Source organism: Oncorhynchus nerka, linkage group LG9a (genome assembly GCF_034236695.1).
Source record: "Oncorhynchus nerka isolate Pitt River linkage group LG9a, Oner_Uvic_2.0, whole genome shotgun sequence".
NCBI lineage: Eukaryota > Metazoa > Chordata > Actinopteri > Salmoniformes > Salmonidae > Oncorhynchus > Oncorhynchus nerka.
The window spans coordinates 60,996,190-61,019,543 of NC_088404.1; the positions used below are offsets into that span (position 1 = coordinate 60,996,190).

Below are 23,354 nucleotides of genomic sequence, written 5' to 3' on the forward strand. Positions count from 1 at the left end.
CAGTCGGAAAATGCGCCAGGGGGAAAAAAGTTCTGTTCAGGTTCTGTTCTCACTGGAGATGCAAATGTCTGCATTCTTGATCCTAAGAAACACTGGGGAAGTGCTTGGGCTCTCATCTAAGAGAGAAGTTTGAGGCATTACAATGAGCCGGACAAATGTAAATTGTTCGCCACAGTGAAATGGGCTGCTTCTATGTGAATTATTGAGGAGGGCGAAACACACCTCAATTCAAATAGTTAAATAAGCCTTGTTTGCCTATAGATAATTAGCACGCAGCACGCCATGGTTTAAGGGCAGAGCGGGTTAACTGTCCTGATGCGTAACAATCACATTTTGCAACAGTGAAGGCATTCTTCACAAGCATAAAAACATCTCATGCTTTGGGGACAGATATTTGGAACTCACATGTGGGTGAATAGATTTTCGTATCAGTGGCCCCAGCGGTAATTGATCCCTCTATCCTAACGTTGCAGACACCATGCCTTACCTGAGCCACACAGCATAGGATGTGAATGGTATCCTGTGTACAGTGCATTCGGAAGGTATTCAGACCCCTTGTCTTTTTCCACATTTTGTTACGCTACAGCCCCATTACAAAATGTATTAAATTGTTTTTTTTGGGGTCATCAATCTACACACAACACCCCACAATGACAACGCAAAAACGGTTTATTTTTACATTTTTGCAAATGTATTAAAAACAAAAAACTGAAATATTACATTTATACAAGTATTCAGGCCCTTTACTCAGTACTTTGATGAAGCACCTTTGGCAGCAATTACAGCCTCGATTCTTCTCGGGTATGACGCTACAAGCTTGGCACACCTGTATTATATTCTCACGCTCTGTCAGGTTGGATGGGGAGCGTCGCTGCACAGCTATTTTCAGGTCTCTCCAGAGATGTTTGATCGGGTTCAAGTCCGGGCTCTGGCTGGGCCACTCAAGGACAGTCATAGACTTGTCACGAAGCCACTCCTGTGTTGTCTTGGCTGTGTGCTTAGGGCTGTTGTCCTGTTGGAAGGTTAACTTTAGCCCCAGTCTGAGGTCCTGAGCACTCTGGAGCATGTTTTCATCAAGGCTCTCTCTGTACTTTGCTCCGTTCATCTTTCCCTCAGTCTCCCAGTCCTTCCTGCTGAAAAACATCCCCACATCATGATGCTGCCACCACCATGCTTCACCGTAGGGATGGTGCCAGGTTTCATCCAGATGTGAAGCTTTTGCATTCAAGCCAAAGAGTTCAATCTTGGTTTCATCAGTCCAGAGAATCTTGTTGTGGTATGAGAGTCTTTAGGTACCTTTTGGCAAACTCCCAACGGGCTGCAATGTGCCTTTTACTGAGGAGTGGCTTCCGTCTGGCCACACTACCGTAAAGGCCTGATTGGTGCTGCAGAGATGGTTGTCCTTTTGGAAGGTTCTCCCATCAACACAGAGGAACTCTAGAGCTCTGTCAGAGTGACCATGGGGTTCTTGGTCACCTCCCTGACCAAGGCCTTTCTCCCCCGATTGCTCAGTTTGGCTGGGCGGCCAGCTCTAGAAAGTGTTGGTGGTTCCAAACTTCTTCCATTTAAGAATGATGGAGGCCACTGTGTTCTTGGAGACCTTCAATACTGCAGAAATATTTTGGTACCCTTCCCCAGATCTGTGCCTAGACACAATCCTGTCCCAGAACTCTACGGACAATTCGTTTAACCTCATGGCTTGGTTTTTGCTCTGACATGCACTGTCAACTGTGGGACCTTTTATAGACAGGTGTGTGCCTTTCCAAATCATTCCCAATCAATTGAATTTACCACAGGTGGACTCCAAGTTGTAGAAACATCTCAAGTATGATAATTGGAAACAGGATGCACCTGAGCATCAAAAGTTCTGAATACTTAAAGGTATCCGTTTTTTTTTTTTTTTATACATTTGCAAAAAATTCTAAAAACCTATTTTCACTTTGTCATTATGGAGTATTGTGTGTAGATTGCGAGGATATGTATTTATTTCATCCCTTTTAGAATAAGGCTGTAACAAACTAAATGTGGAAGAAGTCAAGGGGTCTGAATACTTTCTGAATGCACTGTATGTGTTTTTGTGAGTGCGTGTTGTCTCACCAGTGGTCAGCATCTGCTCCAGGTGGAGAACAGCGTGAATGAGAGAGTCTGTGTCGTACGTTCGCCCCGTGCATCTATAGACGGCTGCCAGCACCGCTCCCGCCAAGATACTACTGGTACCTGCAGGTGCAACAACAAGCAGTGCGAGAGAAAACGGGGAGAAAGATGGAGAAAGAGTGAGAGAGGGGATGCGAGGGGAAGGGGAGAGAAGGGTGAAGGAGTGAGTGGGCAATGTGTGCCACTTGTCATTGATGACAAGATGGTGTTTTTTGCTTTTTCTGCAGCACCACAACAACAAGAGACAATGTGGTGGTTTATGTGTTATGAGACGCTGACACTGGCCCATGGTCATGTGCATTAGGCACCAAATGGAAGAAAAACAGACTGAAAAAGGGAGGGACTACTTAGACTCTCTCATAAATATGACAATACATTTTCCATTGCAAAACATTCTCTGTTTTGCAAGACCAATGTCTTGCAAAATGTCAAAATGTTTTCTGTTACATGCCCTATGGAGCACAACCCATTGCTCTTCTTACCCAGTCCTGAACCGTGCGGCAGGAGGGACCAGGTGTGGATCTCCACCCCTCCGCCCCAGCGCTGCAGGAGCTGCTCATCCAGGGACTGCCGAGAGGGATAGGTAACCAGGCCGCTGCATACACACACTGCCTTCAACAGGGCAGCTGGGACACACACACGGGAGCAGATGACCAGATATGACCAACAGAGATGTAGTGTAGCGTAAAGACACATTGATTCTGTTCACGCACCCTTTTAATTGGTGAGCATTTAGTGTTCACAGTGACAGCTGCCAGTTTTACCACAACATGATTGATCACAAAGCATGACCTGGACTACGATCAAAGACAAAGTGATCAAACATGACAACTAGAAATGTGCCTTTATGAAAAACTGGATCACGCAATAGCAGTCAACAGACAGCACAAGGATATAGAATTATTATTAAGATCATTTAAAAAACAACAACAACAACATGGAAATGCCACACAAGACTCCACACACACACACTTACTGATCAGCACGGCCCACATACACTACCGTTCAAAACATACATGAAATGAGTTGCAAAATGAATAGGAAATATAGTAAAGACGTTGACGAGGTTATAAATAATCATTTTTAATTGAAATAGTAAATTGTGTCCTTCAAACTTTGCTTTCGTCAAAGAATCCTCCATTTGCAGCAATTACTTGAGATAATCTGAAGAGATTTCAACCCATGCTTCCTGAAGAACCTCCCACGAGTTGGATTGGCTTGATGGGCACTTCTTACGGTCAAGCTGCTCCCACAACAGCTCAATAGGGTTGAGATCCGGTGACTGGCCTGGCCACTCCATTATAGACAGAATACCATGACTGCTTCTTCCCTAAATAGTTCTTGCATAGTTTGGAGCTGTGCTTTTGGTCATTGTCCTGGAAATTGGCTTCAACAAAAATTAAGTGCCGTCCACAGGGTATGGCATGGCGTTGCAAAACAGAGTGATAGCCTTCCTTCTTCAAGATCCCTTTTACCCTGAACAAATCTCCCACTTTACATTTACATTTAAGTCATTTAGCAGACGCTCTTATCCAGAGCGACTTACAAATTGGATCACCAAAGCACCCCCAGACCATCACATTGCCTCCACCATGCTTGACAGATGGCGCCAAGCACTCCTCAAGCATCTTTTCTGCGTCTCACGAATGTTCTTCTTTGTGATCCTTTTAGATTCGTCGGTCCATAACACTTTTTTTCCAATCTTCCTCTGTACAGTGTGTGTTCTTCTGCCCATCTTAATATTTTCTTTTTATTGTCTAAGATATGGCTTTTTCTTTTCAACTCTGCCTAGAAGTCCAGCATCCCGGTGTCGCCTCTTCACTGTTGACGTTGAGACTGGTGTTTTGCAGGTACTATTTAATGAAGCTGCCAGTTGAGGACTTCTGAGGGGTCTGTTTCTCAAACTAGACACTAATGTACTTGTCTTCTTGCTCAGTCGTGCACCGGGGCCTCTGACTCCTCTTTCTATTCTGGTTAGAGTCAGTTCTGTTCTGTGAAGGGAGTAGTACACAGTATTGTACGAGATTTTCAGTTTCTTGGCTGTTTCTTGCATGGAATGGCCTTCATTTCATAAACTGACGAGTTTCAGAAGAAAGTTACTTGTTTCTGGCCATTTTGAGCCTGGAATCGAACCCACAAATGCTGGTGCTCCAGATACTCAACTAGTCTAAAGGCCAGTTTTATTGCTTCATTAAATCAGGACAACAGTTTTCAGCTGTGCTAACATAATTGCAAAAGATTAGCTAACAACGTGACATTGGAACACATGTGTGATGGTTGCTGATAATGGGCCTCTGTACGCATATGTAGATATTCCATAGAAGAAAAAAAATCTGCCGTTTCCAGCTACAATAGTCATTTACAACATTAACGATGTCTACTGTATTTCTGATCAATTTGATGTTTTTTTTTTTAAACGGACAAAAAAATGTACATAAAAATGCCCATTTAAGTCTTACCAGGTGCATATGGCACACAGTGGTCTTTCAGATCCTCCAGCCTCTCGCAAACTGTCTCCATGGCGATAGCATCATCCTGCACTCCGCTGGAACTGACCAATAGCAGACGGGGCTCTTTGATGCGACGAGCTCGGGCACCAATGGGCCGTCTCCCGTCGACCTTCACTGCCACGTTGACCACTGCGCCGCCATGTTCAAAGGCAATGGGCGGAGTGTCGCTCCAGCCACCTGTGGGATAGAGCCTATTGTGAGAAGTACTCCGACGGGCTTTGTGGAATGAAAACACAAACTGATATAGGACCAGGCTAATGACTTTCCATTCCATTTTTTGTTAAACTAAGCATCCCATAGCATTGTTGGGTTCCAGTATGAAATACTTGCTATACATGGCGTTAATGGGCACATGTATGAGGAATGTATATGGTGGGGTCAATGGAGGTTGGATAAGAGCCAGGGGTTTGGCATATTACTAAGTAAGGGAAAGGCAATCACATGGTTGCGGTCACTAATAAGGGTGAATAGCTGTGGATTAGTAAGGAATGGGGTCTGAGGTCAGGTCACATGAAGGGAGAAGGAACAGTTTATTACCCACATCACTTAACTTCCTGCCTAACAACAAAGATGTAGTGTTTATAGAAAAGGAGGAGACTCCACCTAAAAGGGGGGTTTAAACACTTGTGCTGGTGGAAACACGTCTTTGCAGCTGTTTGACACAATGGGTGAATAAACTTGGTTTGAGCTTTGACTAGATGTCCGTTAGTTTCTACTCTGTTTATTTAGAACCTAACGGCATGTTTTTAGGGGTATTGTCCCGGTTTAAAAGAGTAGGGATAACTCCTCAAAAGAGCTTTGCCATTAGAGTTTGGCTAAGGGAAAGGTCTAGGGCAGAGTTCCCAAACTCGGTCCTCGGGACCCCAAGGGCTACATATTTGGGTTTTTGCCCTAGCGCTACACAGCTTATTTAAATAATCAACTAATCATCAAGCTTTGATCATTTGAATCAGCTGTGTAACATTAGGGGAACAAGCAAAAAGCGTACCCCTTCAGGTCCTGAAGACAGAGTTTTAAAAACGCTGTTCTAGGGGTGAAAGAACAGGGCTGTTGACTCACCTGAGAGGTCCAGTCTGGCAGGACACTCCACATCTTGCCATTCCCCAAGGGGCGGGACCTCACCTTGACCAATGTAGATAAATCTCTGTGATAACATCACAGCCTGTCGTAACAGCACCTGCCCGGCCGCCTCATAGTGCCGTGCAGCACGCACCAGCAAGTCTGGCCTGCAGGGGGCAGTCATATACTGTCACTTCTGACTTAATTTAAATGTATTATAATAATTAATGGTTTCCTTCCCTTCTTGACCATAGTCTTAAGGAATTGATATTGCAGAAAGTAAACATGATGGTGCATATGCAGATTATAAAGTAATCCTTCTCACCCCCCTTAAAAGATTTAGATGCACTATTGTAAAGTGGCTGTTCCACTGGATGTCTTAAGGTGAACGCACCAATTTGTAAGTCGCTCTGGATAAGAGCGTCTGCTAAATGACTTAAATGTAAATGTATGTCAGCAGTTAATAGTATCAGTATGGGTCTGACCTGCTGAGCCACTTGGCTCTCTCGGTGGCCAGGGCCTGGACGCCACCCAGCAGGTCTCCCTGCTCTAGGATGGAGAAGGCATGGCTCCAGGCAGGGTTAGCAGCCGGCCCGCTCCTCAGCCCCCCTCGGCCCTCCCCGGCCAGGCAGGCCAACACGTCAGCTATACAGGCCAGGCAGCGGGCCGCCACTCCCAGATTCTCCCCGCTGCCCGCTGTGACTGGAGCACACAAGATTACTATTGTCATTGAGAGCGTCTCTGCACGTAGATAACAGTATGTCTACTTGGTCTCCACCAGCCTTTTTTCCATTCTTATGGCCGTCTGACAGCAGGAGTGCAAAATGAGCCTGTATAATGCATTCAGGCACCTGCACCCCCAGGAATTCACACAAACACACATTTAGAGAACATACACTTCCAAGTGTTGAAAAGGTGAAAGAAATAACATGGTACCTGAGACACTAACTCCTCCACACTGCAACTCCTTGCAGTGTAAATGCCCATGTGTTCTCACGGTCAAATAAAGGAACATCAATACTCACTGGAGTCTAGTGTGCAGAGGAGCTCCTCATGCTGGCCTCCAAGCACGGCAGCCCTGAAGCTGGGCAACAACCCACGATCGCTCTGGCTCTTCAAGTTGTCCATCACTCTCCTCCTCCCCACCTGGAAGAATAGCGCCTCCCTCCAGCGCAGCTCTCCCTCCTGGTCAGTAAGGGAAAGGACCTCTCGGAGAGAGAGCCTCCACACGGCCCTCCACTGCTCCAGTGCCCCCGGCCCACCCAACAGCCAGCACACCCCCACCTCCAGCCCCACCGCACCACCCCGCGGCTGGAAGACTGGGAACAGGCGGGCCTCCATGAGTGACTGGGACCTCCCGGACCCCCACAGATCCTCAGGCCTAAGGAGAGAAAGAGCAGAGGGACCCAGCAAATATAACATTCATCATTCCAAGGGTCCAAATCATGCGCAGAGTAGGTTAGCAATCAAGCTAACATGCTTACTGTATTCCAGTGCGGCTGTAGAGGTCACTCCATCTGTGATTCAGAAAGGTGGCACCATCGTCATCGCAGGAAACCTATGGGAAGGCAAAGTCTGTAAGAGACCAACAGACATTCTAAACAGCCTCTGTCCACAGTCCTACCATTCAGATGGTGAAATATCTAAAGAAGGTGGAAGGGAGGAGGAGAGAGAAGACAGCGCCCTGCTACCTTAAGATCATCGTAAGCCCCCAGCACTGTATAAACAGTAATCTTCATCTCTCCCAGTTGTATGTGGTGCCCTTGGATGATGTGGTCATTGGTTAAGGCCAGCTGCTGGATGTGCGAAGATGAGGTCACTTCCAGGCCTGAGAGTAAACAACCTGAATGCACATCCACTGGTCCCTGGGAAAAGAGGTCAAAGGTCATACAACATCCAAGCATACGGGGACACAGTGAAATAAATGTTTTAAGTACACATTTTATTCTACGTTTGAGTTCCTCCAGACCTGAAGGTGGCAGTGCTGGATAACTGCTCCTGACGCAACACTGACGTCCCCCTCCAGAACACTGTTGATCACCCTGCCTCCATCACTCACACACTGAGTATTCTGAGGACAACACAGACAGAAATACATGGACAGATATTAAACACACACAATACTTGGTCCAGGGTTGGGTCCAGGGTTGTGACCAAGGTTGGGATCAATTCAATGTATTGTTCCTGACACGTTTATGGCAGCTTTATGTAGACCTTACGAGTGAAGGGTTACCTAGTACGTAGTGGAAGATCCTAAGAGGAGGAAGAAAATTTCATAAAAATAAAATAGTGAAACAATAAAACAGTGATCCTTTTTAGTTAAACCTATTCTAAATATATTCACAAGTCACCAAATAATTGATTTAAAAAAAAACACTATTCTGCAATGAAGGTCTACAGTAGCTTTAGCAGCACTTGGTGGAGCCGGAGGAAAGCTAGCTTCTGTCCTCCTCTGGGTACATCGACTTCAATACAAAACCTAGGAGGCTCTTGTTTTTCACCCCCTTCCATAGACTTACAACCTATCAGAGCTCCTGCAGCATGAACTGACATGTTGTCCACCCAATCAAAGGATCGCAGAATGAATCTAGTACTGAAAGCATACTAGTACTGAAAGCATAAGCTTCAGATATCTAGCACTGCAGCGCATAAAATGTGGTGAGTAGTTGACTCAGAGAAAGACAATAGTTGAACAGATGAACAAATTCATTTCTTCCAGAATAAAGGAGAAGCAAGAGAGAAAGAGCTAGCTGAATGCAACTAGCTAGTTTAGCCTACTCAAACAGAAAAGGATGTTAGCTAGCTGGCTATGGCTATCCAACACTGGAACTCTTCCAAGTCAAGGTAAGCTTTAGGTTTTATTAATTTATTGCCAAAGGGGCCCGCCGATGTAACTACTAAGCTGCTTTGACTGTACTGCATGATTGTAGTGGGTTTACAAATGCAATAGTATTGTAGCTACATTCTATGACCAAAAGTATGTGGACATCTGCTCGTTGAACATCTCATTCCAAAATCATGGACATTAATATGGAGTTGGTCCCCCCTTTGCTGCTATAACAGTCTCCACTCTTCTGGGAAGGCTTTTCACTAGATGTTGGAACATTTGTGTGGGGACTTGCTTCCATTCAGCCACAAGCGCAATCGTGAGGTTGGGCACTGATGTCGGGGGATTAGGCCTGGCTTGCAGTCGGCATTCCAATTTCTCCCCAAGGTGTTCGATGGGGTTGAGGTCAGGGCTTTGTGCAGGCCAGTCAGGTTCTTCCACATCGATCTTAGGCTTGTGTGCAGCGGCCCGGCCACGGAAGCCCATTTCATGAAGCTTCCGACAAATAGTTATTGTGCTGACATTGCTTCCAGAGGCAGTTTGGAACTCGGTAGTGAGTGTTGCAACCGAGGACAGACAATTTTTACACGCTTTACACGTCCAGTCCTGTGAGCTTGTACCACTTTGCGGTTGAGCTGTTGTTGCTCCTAGACGTTTCCACTTCACAATAACAGCACTTACAGTTGTCCGGGGAAGCTGTAGCAGGGCAGAAATCTGATGAACTGACTTGTTGAAAAGGTGGCATATTATGACAGTGCCACATTGAAAGTTACTGAGCTCTTCAGTAAATCCATTCTACTGTCAATGTTTGTCTATGGAGATTGTATGGCTGTGTGCTCGATTTTATACACCCGTCAGCAACGGTGTGGCTGAAATAGTCGAATCCACTAATTTGAAAGGGTGTCCATATACTTTTGTATATATAGTGTATGTTGACTATGATGCAGGCTGTGTGTAGTGGTTGGTAGTCATTATATGGCTTCTATTGTGTTACCAAACTCACTAAAAGTGAAAAACTATCGGCCTATATCGAATCTTCCATTCCAAAATTTTAGAAAAGGTTGTTGCGCAGCAACTCAATGCCTTCCTGAAGAAAAACAATGTATACGAAATGCTTCAGTCTGGTTTTAGACCCCATCATAGCACTGAGACTGCACTTGTGAAGGTGGTAAATGACCTTTTAATGGCATCAGACCGAGGCTCTGCATCTGTTCTCGTGCTCCAAGACCTTAGTGCTGCTTTTGATACCATCGATCACAACATTCTTTTGGAGAGATTGGAAACCCAAATTGGTCTACACGGACAAGTTCTGGCCTGGTTTAGATCTTATCTGTTGGAAAGATATCAGTTATTTTCTGTGAATGGTTTGTCCTCTGACAAATCAACTGTAAATTTCGGTGTTCCTCAAGGTTCCGTTTTAGGACCACTATTGTTTTCACTATATATTTTACCTCTTGGGGATGTCATTCGAAAACATAATGTTAACTTTCAGTGCTATGCGGATGACACACAGCTGTACATTTCAATGAAACATGGCGAAGCCCCAAAATTGCCCTCGCTAGAAGCCTGTTTCTCAGACATAAGGAAGTGGATGGCTGCAAACGTTCTACTTTTAAACTCGGACAAAACAGAGATGCTTGTTCTAGGTCCCAAGAAACAAATATCTTCTGTTGAATCTGACAATTAATCTTAGTGGTTGTACAGTCATCTCAAATAAAACTGTGAAGGACCTCGGTGTTACTCTGGACCCTGATCTCTCTTTTGACGAACATATCAAGAATGTTTCAAGCACAGCTTTTTTCCATCTACGTAACATTGCAAAAATCAGAAACTTTCTGTCCAACAATGATGTAGAAAAATAAATCCATGCTTTTGTTACTTCTAGGTTAGACTACTGCAATGCTCTACTTTCCGGCTACCCGGATAAAGCACTAAATAAACTTCCGTTAGTGCTAAATGCGGCTGCTAGAATCCTGACTAGAACCAGAAAATTGATCATATTACTCCAGTGCTAGCCTCCCTACACTGGCTTCCTGTCAAAGCAAGGGCTGATTTGAAGGTTTTACTGCTAACCTACAAAGCATTACATGGGCTTGCTCCTAGCTATCTCTCTGATTTGGTCCTGCCGTACATACCTACACGTACACTACGGTCACAAGACGCAGGCCTCCTAATTGTCCCTAGAATTTCTAAGCAAACAGCTGGAGGCAGGGCTTTCTCCTATAAAGCTCAATTTTTATGGAACGGTCTGCCTACCCATGTGAGAGACGCAAACTCGGTCTTAACCTTTAAGTCTTTACTGAAGACTCATCTCTTCAGTGGGTCATATGATTGAGTGTAGTCTGGCCCAGGAGTGTGAAGGTGAACGGAAAGGCTCTGGAGCAACGAGCCGCCCTTGCTGTCTCTGCTTGGCCGGTTCCACTGAGATTGTCTGCCTCTAACCCTGTTACAGGGGTTGGGTCACTGGCTTACTGGTGCTCTTTCATGCCGTCCCTAGGAGGGGTGCGTCACTTGAGTGGGTTGAGTCACTGATGTGATCTTCCTGTCCGGGTTGGAGCCCCCCCTTGGGTTGTACCGTGGCGGAGATCTTTGTGGGCTATACTCGACCTTGTCTCAGGATGGTAAGTTGGTGGTTGAAGATATCCCTCTAGTGGTGTGGCTGCTGTGCTTTGGCAAAGTGGGTGGGGTTATATCCTTCCTGTTTGGCCCTGTCCCGGGGTATCATCGGATGGGGCCACAGTGTCTCCTGACCCCTCCTGTCTCAGCCTCCAGTATTTATGCTGCAGTAGTTTATGTGTCGGGGGGCTAGGGTCAGGAGTACTTCTCCTGTCTTATCCGGTGTCCTGTGTGAATTTAAGTATGCTCTCTCTAATTCTCTCTCTCTCACTCGGAGGACCTGAGCCCTAGGACCATGCCTCAGGACTACCTGGCATGATGACTCCTTGCTGTCCCCGGTCCACCTGGCCGTGCTGCTGCTCCAGTTTCAACTGTTCTGCCTGCGGCTATGGAATCCTGACCTGTTCACCGGACATGCTACCTGTCCCAGACCTATTATTTGACCATGCTGGTCATTTATGAACATTTGAACATCTCGGCCATGTTCTGTTATAATCTCCAAACGGCACAGCCAAAAGAGGACTGCCCCCCACCCCCCTTGGTTCCTCTCTCCCTTGGTTCCTCGCTTGGTTCCTCTCTAGGTTTCTTCCTAGGTTCTGGCCTTTCTAGGGAGTTTTACCTGGCCACCGTGCTTCTACACCTGCATTGCTTGCTGTTTGGGGTTTTAGGATGGGTTTCTGTACAGCACTTGTGAGATATCAGCTGATGTACGAAGAGTTATATAAATAAATTTGATTTGATTTATTGGCTTGGAAAGCTTTTTTCGCCTGGTCATAGAAAGCTGAAAGCTGAAGCCCACAAGCGAACGGAAAAGGTGTGAGAAGGAATTATATATATACACACAAGGAGGAAAGTGAACTATGTTTGTGTGTGATCAGGGGCGTCTTCATTCCACCGATTCTGTTGAAAAACTTTTCTTAAAAACGTCAGCAAACGGAACATACCTGAATTTGTCCAATAGAAACTCTCATTTGAAATGGATGGAATAACGATTACATCCTAGATCAATGTCACTGTCTGTCACCTTGATAACTTAAAATTGTCTCGACCTGTGCACCTACGTTGTAAACTTTCATTCATAGGCTAGGTTGTAGCAACCTCATGATGGGCACAGGGAAAATGAGTATCATGTAGTAGCCTAAACCTATCGATATTACATTGAGCTGGGTGAATGGAATATGAATGACAGTCATCCAATATGCTGTAATAGACATAAGGCCATGCTCATTAACAAGAAAAATACTCCATCTTAAAAACGGCACCGACCGCCACTGCCAGTACGGTACCTGTATGTGTGACAAAGTGTCTCTCTCTGTCCCCTTCTTTGTCAGGCGGGCAATGTGCTCTCTACCGGACAAAGTCAGGTAGTCGTAGCAACCGCCAGGAACGTAAACTGCAAGGAGAAAACCAAACACACTTATGAAACACTTGTAATAGGATGGCACATTTGGCATGTACAGAGAATGATGTACCACATAGAAAGAGACATACCCATATGGAGAGTAGTGCCTCTCAGTATCCTCCATAGCAAGGCCCGTGCGCTCCTCACTACAGCTCCCTGTTGACTGATGGGGGAACTGCAGCCCGTCCTCTCACCATTCACAAACTCTGACTCACTCAGGTCTGAGCAAAGACACATCAACAAATCCAGGAAGAGGGAGATCTGCAGATAATAAATAACCATGGAAAGAAAGACAATGAAGGGATGTAACAGAGGATAAGGCTGTATCAGAATAAAACCAGCTTTGTGTAAACCTAGAAAAAAACAGAACAGTGTTTGAGGGGGGAGGGTGCAAAGATATGGAAGAGTGAAATTGATACAGAAGATGAAATGGAGCGTGACAGGCACAAAGAGAGGTAAAGAAAATTAGAATTAGAAATGAGAAGTAAAGATGAAGACTGCATACCTGAATGGGTGGTGCCCCAGAGTCCATGCCCATGTACGTGCAGCCGTCAAGGGGAGGGGTAACATGGGCCTTCAGCAATCGCTCGAGTACCCTCCTGCAGAAGAACACAGGCCCTGACACCTGAATGGAGTTACATCATTACATGTGTTGCAGGCTCATAAAATAAAACAAGGTTATTTTATCACATACAGTACACGCAAGAGGTACAGTGAAATGGGTTGTTTCACAGGGTCAGCCAGCGCCCCTGGAGCAAATTAGGGTAAATTGCCTTGCTCAAGGGCACATAATTTTCACCTTGTCATCTCGGGTATTCGAACCAGTAACCTTCGAGTTACTGGCCCAACGCTCTAACCGCTAGCCTACCTGCCATCTAGGTATTCCCATGACTCTTTTTATTGAAGGAAAAAATACGTTTCTGGATATTTTCCTATATTCACTATCTTTGACTTACCAGTGGCACCATGCCATCAGGCTGTGCGGCTCGGCGAATCCGCTCCTCTGACCCCTTGTAGATGATGTCACGTACTCTACCCTATGAGCAGAGAGAAACCACCATTTGGCACTACTTATGAATGATCATCTTCATGCAGACAATGTGTACAGTGCCTTCAGAAAGTATTAATTGGCTTATTCCACTTTGTTGTGTTACAGCCTGAATTCAAAATACAAAAACATTCTCACCCATCTACACACAAGACCCAATAACGACAAAGTAAAAACATGTTTTTAGTTTCCAAATGTATTGAAAATTAAATACAGAAATCTCATTCACATAAGTATTCACTCCTGAGTCAATACTTTTGTAGAAGCACCTTCGGCTGGGATTACAGCTAAGAGTCTTTTTGGGTAAGTCTCTAAGAGCCTTCTACACCTGGACTGTGCAACATTTGCCCATAATTCTTTTCAAGATTCTTCAAGCTCTGTCAAATGAGTTGTTGATCATTGCTAGACAACCATTTTAAGGTCTTGCCGTAGATTTTCAAGTAGATTCATTCAAAACTGTACAGTCAGCTACTCAAGAACATTCACTGTCTTGGTATTGGTAAGTAACTCCCGTGTAGATTTGGCCTTGTGTTTAAGGTTATTGTCCTACTGAAAGGTGAAATGATCTCCCAGTGTCTGGTGGAAAGCAGACTGAACCAGGTTTTCATCTAGGATTTTCCCTATGCTTAGCTCCATTACATTTATTTTTTATCCTTAAAAACTTCCGTCCTCAACCTCTCTGAACCACCCATACCGGATCCGGGATAATTGTCATCAGCAACGCTGAATAGCATAGCGCCACAGTCAAATAATATTGCTAGAAAATATTCCTATTCATGAAATCACAAGTACAATATTGCAAAACACAGCTTAGCCTTTTGTTAATCCACCTGTCGTCTCAGATTTTGAAATTATGCTTTACAGCGAAAGCAATCCAAGCGTTTGTGTAAGTTTATCGATCGCTCGACAAAACAATAAGTACACTTAGCATCAGGTAACTTGGTCATCAAAATCAGAAAAGGAATCAAATTAATAATTTACCTTTGATGATCTTCGGATGTTTTCACTCACAAGACGCCCAGTTAGACAACAAATGTTCTTTTTGTTCCATAAAGATATTTTTTATATCCAAATACCTCCGTTAGTTTGGTGTGTTATGCCCAGGAAATCAACCGGAAAGAGCGGTCACGACAACGCAGACAAAAATTCCAAATTATATCCATAATGTCCACAGAAACATGTCGTTTTTTATAATCAATCCTCAGGGTGTTTTTCAAATATCTATTCGATAATGGATCAACCGGGACAGTTGGCTTTTCACTAGGACCGGGAGTAACAATGGCCGCCTTTCTCTTTTGCGCACAACTCACTCTGAGAGCCCCCACCTATACACTTACGCAATGTGGTCGTTCACGCTCATTCTTCAAAATAAAAGCCTGAAACTATGTCTGAAGACTGTTGACACCTTGAGGAAGCGATAGGGAAAGGAATCTGGTTGATATCCCTGGGAGACTATGGAACATTGAGTTTTCAAAATAGAAGCCACTTCCTGGTTTGATTTTTCTCAGGGTTTCGCCTGCAATATCAGTTCTGTTATACTCACATACAATATTTTGACAGTTATGGAAACTTTAGAGTGTTTTCTATCCTAATCTGTCAATATGCATATTCTAGCATGTGGTCCTGAGAAATAGGCTTTGGGACTTTAACTAAACTTTGGGAATGTTATTTTTCCAAACATAAAAATAGTGCCCCCTAGCTTCAAGAGGTTAATGATTACAAGCATACCCATAACATGATGCAGCCCCCACTATGCTTGAAAATATGGAGTGGTACTCAGTAATGTGTGTATTGGATTTGCCACAAACATAACACTTCGTATTAAGTACAAAAAGTGAATTCTCTTCGCCACATTTGTTTGCAGTATTGCTGTAGTGCCTTGTTGTACAGGCTTACTTCTTTTCACTGCCAGTTAGGTTAGTATTGTGGAGTAACTACAATGTTGTTGATCCATCCTCAGTTTTCTCCTATCACAGCCATGAAACTGTTTTAGTCAACATTGGCCTCATACTAATCTACCAATAGGTGCCCTTCTTTGCGAGGCACTGGCACTGGAAATCCTCCCTGGTCTTTGTGGTTGAATGTGTGTATGAAATTCACTGATCGACTGAAGGACCTTACTAGGGATTAACACAGGTAACCGGGATCACTCTTCACATTTCCCGAAAAAATAAAATATTACCAAAATATTCCCTCAATGTCGCAATAATGCAATACCACAAAATACACAGCAGCAGATTGGATAATATGCCACTACATATTTTTGCCAAACAGGTTATTGGATAGAAGGTCTTTAGCCTAGCGTATTTACTTCACACAAAGTTGCCATTAATTCAAAGCACATGCATAATTGACACTGCACACGAGACCAGAATGCAGTTTAGAGTGTTAAGTTCTAATTCTCAGAGTAAAACGCTTAACCAAGTTTATTCTTCCCAGAGGGTCAATATAGCTGCATTCAGACAAAAAACATTTTTCACACAAGCACTGATATTTAACTGTTCCTCTTAGGCTGAGTCCCCTCCTACTCATCTGTACAAACGTCAGTGTTTACTGCTAGGCAGGACACTGGTGATACAGGCAAAAAACTTATATTTCTCCCTTAAGGTGTCCTGACCTCAACCCCCCTCCATCACCAATACATGGCTCTCTCCCCTTATCAATGCCTGCCACATGTGATGGTTTCCCTGCACTCAGCACATTCCAAGCTTAAATTGCACACACTATATACCTTCCTCCTATAACCATTAACTTCTGGTGTAGACCCTCCACTATATACCTTCCTCCTACAGATACCCATTACCTTCGGTATAGACCCTACACTATATACCTTCCTCCTATAACCATTAACTTCTGGTGTAGACCCTCTAAACCTCAGCACTGCCTCAGTGACATAAGTATATTTCATATTCTCAGAACCCAACGAGAGTTTATCTGAGTGGAAAATTCAATCCAGGTCCGATCCAAGCCCGGTGAGTTGAAATTATCACAGAAATTAAATGAGCCCAAACCCCCCGCAAAAAAAGACAGATTTCTAGAAAATAGTTAGCTATATTGACTTAAACTGGTGTTGAGAACAATGCGGTATAGGCGGGCGGCAGCACAGTTTGGAGATGAGAAAACAGCCATTGGGCCTTGAAAAAGCACAGAGAGAGGAAAACTCCCCTTAGTTATGATCAACTGAATGATGAGAATATTAGAATGATGTAGGCTAATCTAATTAAAATAATGTATTAAATTCTAACTGAAACTCCCAAAGTCATATACAAACTGGTGTACTAATTTAAAGCAATTGTTGTGTGTTGTCACCTAGATGATCATTTCAGCACCTCTTTGATTGGGACAGCACCATTGGGCTGACTTGAGACAAGTTTGGGGTGCCCATGTAGATAAATCCATCAATGTCAGATTTTTTTTCTTCACTGAATCTCAGTTTGGATATTTGGTAACAATTAGGCTGGGAAAATGTTAGCTAAGTTGAGGTGAGTGCTAATTATCACCTTTATTCTAGATTGGCCATACATTATATTACCTGTTCAGGACATTTTGCTAGCATATAATACAAGTGGATTTTGGGCTTCACTCGTGTAGTAGCCAGTCCTACTCCCGACCAAAAGCCTGTCTGATAATCAAACAAAAAAAATCCATAGACTGCATTATCAAAGCATGTTTCGCCTACGTATGTCAAAATACCACTAGAACATTTCCCCCGCTTCTCTGTGCTGTCTCATATTGCTGCCCATATGAGAGCGTCGTTTGAGAATGTGTGATCAGCAAACGGTATGAGAGTAGATATGGATATTTTTAACAGAATTGGTCCCCGTATAAGAGACCTTAATATTTAAAACAACTTCCTCTCTTCATCTCCCACGTTATTCATGAGCTGATCTGCTATCTGTATAATCGTCAACTCGATTTTAACAAATAGGAGATATTCTGTCATTCATGGGAGGTTATCTAGCAAACTTATCAACTGTGGTGATTTGACTTTTATTTAACTGGCATTGCAAAGTTTGTATGATTCGACAACGATATGGCCTACTCGGGGTGAGCTCTGTGCGTCCTGAGCAAGCTCTGTGTCGAGATAGCCTAGGCCTACTACTGAAATAATTAAGGAACATGATAATGCTCTGAATTTATGAAAGGCCTGTTCACAATTAATGTCAGTGACGATCAAAGCTACTCTATCATTACGAAATATCAGTTTCACTTGCTGTGAAATCTTTACATAGGAGGTGCAGCTAAGAAGGCAAAGTGGCGCAGCAGCAATCTTATTTTGGGAGAACCCTGACCATATCTTGGTTTCAAACACTTTAAATTGGCACTTACAGTTTCTGTGGTATTTCCCGGGACTCTCGGGATGAATTATTCCCGGTATTGAAACTTGGTAGATTTCCGGAAAAATATTCATCCCTTACAGATAAATTGTACGTGTGGACTAAAGAGATGAAGTAGTCATTCAAAAATCATGTATATTATTGCACTTATGCAACGTATTATGTGACATGTTAAGCAAATGTTTACTCCTGAACTTATTTAGGCTTGCCACAACAAAAGGGGTTGAATACTTGACTCAAAACATTTGTAAAAAAAATGGCATTATGGGATATTGTATGTAGGCCAGTGACAAAAGAAATCTTAATTTTATCCATTTAAAATTCAGGCTGTAACAACAATATGTGGAAAAGGTCAATGGGTGTGAATAGTTTCTGAAGGCACTGTATCTAAAGTTTGTCATTCCATTCAGTAAGAGACATATCCTTAAAAGTGATGTACCTGCTCATCAGCAAAGTAGACTCCATGATTGGCGGCGTAAGAGACATCACCAGGTAGTGCCAAAACACGGACCCCAGAAAAACCCTCCCATGATATTTCTGGAAGACAGAAGAGAAATCATATTAAGGGACAGTGGGGGAGACCGGTTTTTAAAAATAAATGGTTAAAATATAATCTGAATGGAATTGTAAGAGAAGATCTAACTGAAGGTAGTCGGCATGGTCAGGATCATGTCAGTGCTGCACACCCAAACACCCGGGGGAGAACCAGGGCACACCTACAGATGGATCAAACAAGGCAGAGACAAAAAACTATGTGAGGCAGACAACACAACAAGTGAGTTCGGCCATTGACCCCAAAAAATGGAGGTAGGTAATTTGTTCTTGACCTGGGCCCAGATTCACAAAACACTTCTTATGCAAAAACTTCAGAAGCTTATTAAGAAAAAAAAAGTTTGTAAGTGCAATTCCTCAACAATATCTTAAGATTAAACCATTTTCTTATGAACTTCTCAAATATCTTCTTGTTGCTAGGCAACCGTTTTAGCTAGCAAATGACAATCATGTTAGCATATTTCTTATTGAGATTACTGTTCTTAAACATGTTTTTGGGTTTAAAATAATCAATACTGAAACTTTCAGGTGAAGTTTGTCAGTGAATTAAACATGTTCAATAGCTTTCATGAGTTTCCAAGAACTTTATTTTCAATAATTTTCTTCCTTTTTGCTTAATAAGAGAAACATAAGAAATAGCACAATGTAACGCTCGTCTGATGAAGGAGTGGACCAAAGCGCAGAGTGGTACGTGTTCATGATATTTATTTAAATCTTACCACTAGAACAAAAATAACAAAGCGAGAAATGAACAGTTCTGTAAGGTAACTAAAACAACTACCCACAAACCCAGGTGGGAAAAGGCTACCTAAGTATGATTCTCAAATCAGAAACAACGATAGACAGCTGCCTCTGATTGAGAACCACACCCGGCCAAACACAAAGAAATAGAAAACATAGAAATAAAGAAACTAGAATGCCCAGCCTAGTCACACCCTGGCCTAACCAAAATAGAGAATAAAAACCTCTCTATGGCCAGGGCATGACACACGAGAACATTTCCAACAACCTTTTTAGGAATAGCAACTTTGCTTAACGTTCTTCTTAAGTCTATAGTTAAGGAAAAAATTTCAGTTAAAACGAAATTTCTTAAGGATTTGTGAATCTGGGCCCTGGTTACGTTAAATGTATTCAAAAAGCACTGACCCCAAACATAGAGCCTTGTGGCGCACCATATTCAAATCAATTGATTAATCAGTTTATTATGTACATTATTTTAAAATCAGAAGTACTAACCAAATTTGGGCTAAGAGAGAATGGTATAGTCAATGTTGTAACCAGTTTATCATACCCAAAATCGCAGCTAATACAAACAAAGTCCATGGACATGACACACAAAACAAACATCAACAAATTAAGTATTTATCAATAAAAGACTATATAGCCCTACTAAAAACACAAACAATTCACTATGGGCTAATGAATTGTTTTAAGAAAAAACAGAAAGCATTTGGTTTCAAGATTCAGAACAACCTGCTATTACTGTAATTACATTGGTAGCAATTATTTATTTCAGGAAGCACCGCCCCAACGCATTATATTTCACAGCGAAGGTTGCAGCAGAAGTTAACTCCTTTGTCGGCGAATCTTTCATCCGCGTGTGCGTGATTGGCTGGGGAACAATCGGGTAATCTCGTTTAAACCAGTCTGAAGGCTCTCATATTGGGTCCCTAATGCCCTAAAACACATGGTTCATATGGGAAGAATATTGTATATACACACACACACTTGTTGATATGGGCAGACTATTGTATAAAATAAATATGTGCTGCATTCACGGTCTTCCTTTTCAGATGGAATAAATACAACAGGGTTGGGCAAATAACTTAAAATGTCATCCATAAGCCTACTAATTAATTAAAAACATGCACATAAAGAAAAGCATTTTCAGGCCTCCCGATTGGCGCAGCGGTGTAAGGCACTGGCATCGCAGTGCTTAAGGAGTCACTACGGACCCGGGTCGCGACTGGGAGAACCATGAGGCGTCTCACAATTGACCTAGCGTCATCTGGGTTAGGGGAGGGTTTGGCCGGCATGTCCTTGTCCCATCGCGCTCTAGCAACTGTGTGGTGGGCCGGCTGTGAGCAGTGAGGCTTGGTCGTGTTTCGGAAGACTCGTGGCTCTCGACCTTCGCCTCTCCCGAGTCCGTCCGGGAGTTGCAGTGAAGGGACAAGCCTATAACTACCAATTGGGAAGTAAAATGGGGTAAAAAGTAGTTTTTTTTAAGTAAAAAAAATCATAAAATACATATCAACCTTGTAATAATGAATTTTCTTTCAATTTGATAAATAGAAGATAATTATCAATATAACAAAACTAGGCCTATGATATTTCCTTCCGACCCCGTATGGGCCATCAGCGGGACAAAAGTCTTGCTGCGTCTATGAGGTAGTGCCCTATTAATGGCAGCACCGCTTTATCAAATGTCCATATTTATATTTTAGGCTATGCCGTGAAACCAGTTTTCATGGGCACACAAATCCAAAATGATGCATGCAACTGCTAAATCAAATGCTTCTCGACCGAAAGTCATCTAACTTAAGTGGTTCTTCTATAGGCTATGCATAGGCTAATAAACCTACTTGTTTAATGCGCATTTGGTATCCAGCTGATAGTTAGGCCTATGGATATTGTCAACTATCAGCTGATCCAGGAAATATTTTTCTGAACAACAGTTAAGTGACAATCAGCTGTTGTGATATAGCATGCAATGCAAAAACAGCCGGTGCGGAAAATGTCAGAAGTCAGTCCAGAATATTTTGATGTCTCGATCGTTGCGTCAGTTAAGTTGTGAATCACAACTTCACTGGCACAACGAACGAGACATCAACATTTTGAATCCAATGCCCCTACATTTATGTTGATTATCTGCTTGATTTACAGCACAGTCTAGAAGATTTAACAGAGAAAGTATGAAGGTAATGAGTTTGTGTTTAATGTGGATGCTACCATGATTACGGATAGTTCTGAATTAATTGTGAATAGTGATGAGTGAGAAAGTTACACGCACAAATATCATACCCTAAAATGGTGTAACAGTGCAAGGTTAGCATGTCTTGGGGGTATTATATTTGTGTGTCTAACTCTCTCACTCACAATTCATTCAGGACTATCTGTAATCATGGTAGCATCCACATTAATGTAGAAGTGTTTAGAAACATACTCTATTCTTGTTTATAATAAAAGTGACTCCAAAATGACAATACATTACCCACCATTCATTTAAATTGGGCACAAAACAATCTGAAGCAACCAAAATGAACAGCAAATGCATTCAACAAGTTTATAGAGTCACAAGCTTGACGTAAAATTTGCCAACAACGTCTCCTATGGGCACAAACCCACCGTCGCTGGACCAGACAGGACTGGCAAAAAGTGCTCTTCACTGACAAGTCGCGGTTTTGTCTCACCAGGGGTGAAGGTCGGATTTGCGTTTATCGTTGAAGAAATTAGCGTTACACTGAGGCCTGTACTCTGGAGCGGGATCGATTTGGAGGTGGAGGGTGCGTCATGGTCTGGGGCGGTGTGTCACAGCATCCTCGGACTGAGCTTGTCATCATTGCAGGCAATCTCAACGCTGTGTGCATTACAGGGAAGACATCCTCCCCCCTCATGTGGTACCCTTCCTGCAGGCTCATCCTGACATGACCCTCCAGCATGACAATGCCACCAGTCATACTGCTCATTCTGTGCGTGATTTCCTGCAAGACAGGAATGTCAGTGTTCTGCCATGGCCAGCAAAGAGCCCCCCATCCCATTGAGCACGTCTGGGAACTGTTGGATCGGAGGGTGAGGGCTAGGGCCATCCCTCCCAGAAATATCCAGGAACTTGCAGGTGCCTTGGTGGAAGAGTGGGGTAACATCTCACAGCAAGAACGGGGAAATCTGGTGCAGTCCATGAGGAGGAGATGCACTGCAGTACTTAATGCAGCTGGTGGCCACACCAGATACTGACTGTTACTTTTGACCACCCCTTTGTTCAGGGACACATTATTCCATTTCTGTTAGTCACATGTCTGTGGAACCTGTTCAGTTTATGTCTCGGTTGTGAATCTTGTTATGTTCATACAAATATTTACATGTTAAGTTTGCTGAAAATAAACGCAGTTGACAGTGAGAGGACATTTCTTTTTTTGCTGAGTTTATGTCTAGTATGCTGCTGCATAAGTGCTGTAATGTCAGGGAAATGTGTATACTGTAGCTAAGATAGTAATACTAAGTGTATGTTGGGTAGTAAGCAGTTAGTAGCCTATGTGCCTCATGCTAAGAATGATGGCCTACCAAAAGGCCTCCTGCGGGGATGGGGGCTGGGATTAAAAATAAATACAGGACCAAACACACATCACGACAGGACACCCCACAACACTACATACAGAGAGACATAAGACAACAACATAGCATGGTAACAACAACATGGCAGCAGCACAAAACATGGTACAAACATTATTGGGCAAAGACAGCAGCACAAACGGCAAGGTAGAAACAACAATACATCATGCAAAGCAGCCACAACTGTCAGTAAGTGTCCATGATTGAGTCTTTGAATGAAGAGATGGAGATAAAACGGTCCAGTTTGAGTGTTTGTTGCAGCTCGTTCCAGTCGCTAGCTGCAGCGAACTGAAAAGAGGAGCGACCCAGGGATGTGTGTGCTTTGGGGACCTTTAACAGAATGTGACTGGCAGAACAATTGTCTGCTTAAGTGCCCCTGTTAATTTAGCCTACAGCCAGTTTTAGAGAAAAGTAATCATTGAATATTGTAACAGCTTTCATTGCCTGCTTATGTGCCCGTTAATAATTTAGCATACTGTTCGGACTAGGCGTACAGGGAGAATACTGTAAGAAAGGCACA

The 23,354-nt window shown here is 43.2% G+C and overlaps 1 protein-coding gene across 2 annotated transcripts in view; it reads right to left on the reverse strand.

The window, feature by feature from the left end:
- The window catches only part of LOC115134625 (L-fucose kinase), a 40,032-nt gene that overhangs the window by 6,697 nt on the left and 9,981 nt on the right, over positions 1-23,354 (reverse strand). The window contains exons 5-19 of one of the 2 annotated variants that reach the window (XM_029668799.2): positions 18,597-18,669; positions 18,393-18,490; positions 13,525-13,605; positions 13,074-13,193; positions 12,658-12,829; positions 12,453-12,559; positions 7,693-7,794; positions 7,415-7,588; positions 7,208-7,281; positions 6,749-7,104; positions 6,209-6,425; positions 5,724-5,890; positions 4,614-4,841; positions 2,637-2,780; positions 2,098-2,217 (exon numbers count right to left, since the gene is read on the reverse strand). In XM_029668799.2, the coding sequence (XP_029524659.1) occupies positions 2,098-2,217; positions 2,637-2,780; positions 4,614-4,841; positions 5,724-5,890; positions 6,209-6,425; positions 6,749-7,104; positions 7,208-7,281; positions 7,415-7,588; positions 7,693-7,794; positions 12,453-12,559; positions 12,658-12,829; positions 13,074-13,193; positions 13,525-13,605; positions 18,393-18,490; positions 18,597-18,669 (2,233 nt within the window). Of the gene's footprint in view, positions 1-2,097; positions 2,218-2,636; positions 2,781-4,613; positions 4,842-5,723; positions 5,891-6,208; positions 6,426-6,748; positions 7,105-7,207; positions 7,282-7,414; positions 7,589-7,692; positions 7,795-12,452; positions 12,560-12,657; positions 12,830-13,073; positions 13,194-13,524; positions 13,606-18,392; positions 18,491-18,596; positions 18,670-23,354 lie in introns of those variants that run through there. The other variant, XM_029668800.2, reaches the window with a different exon arrangement.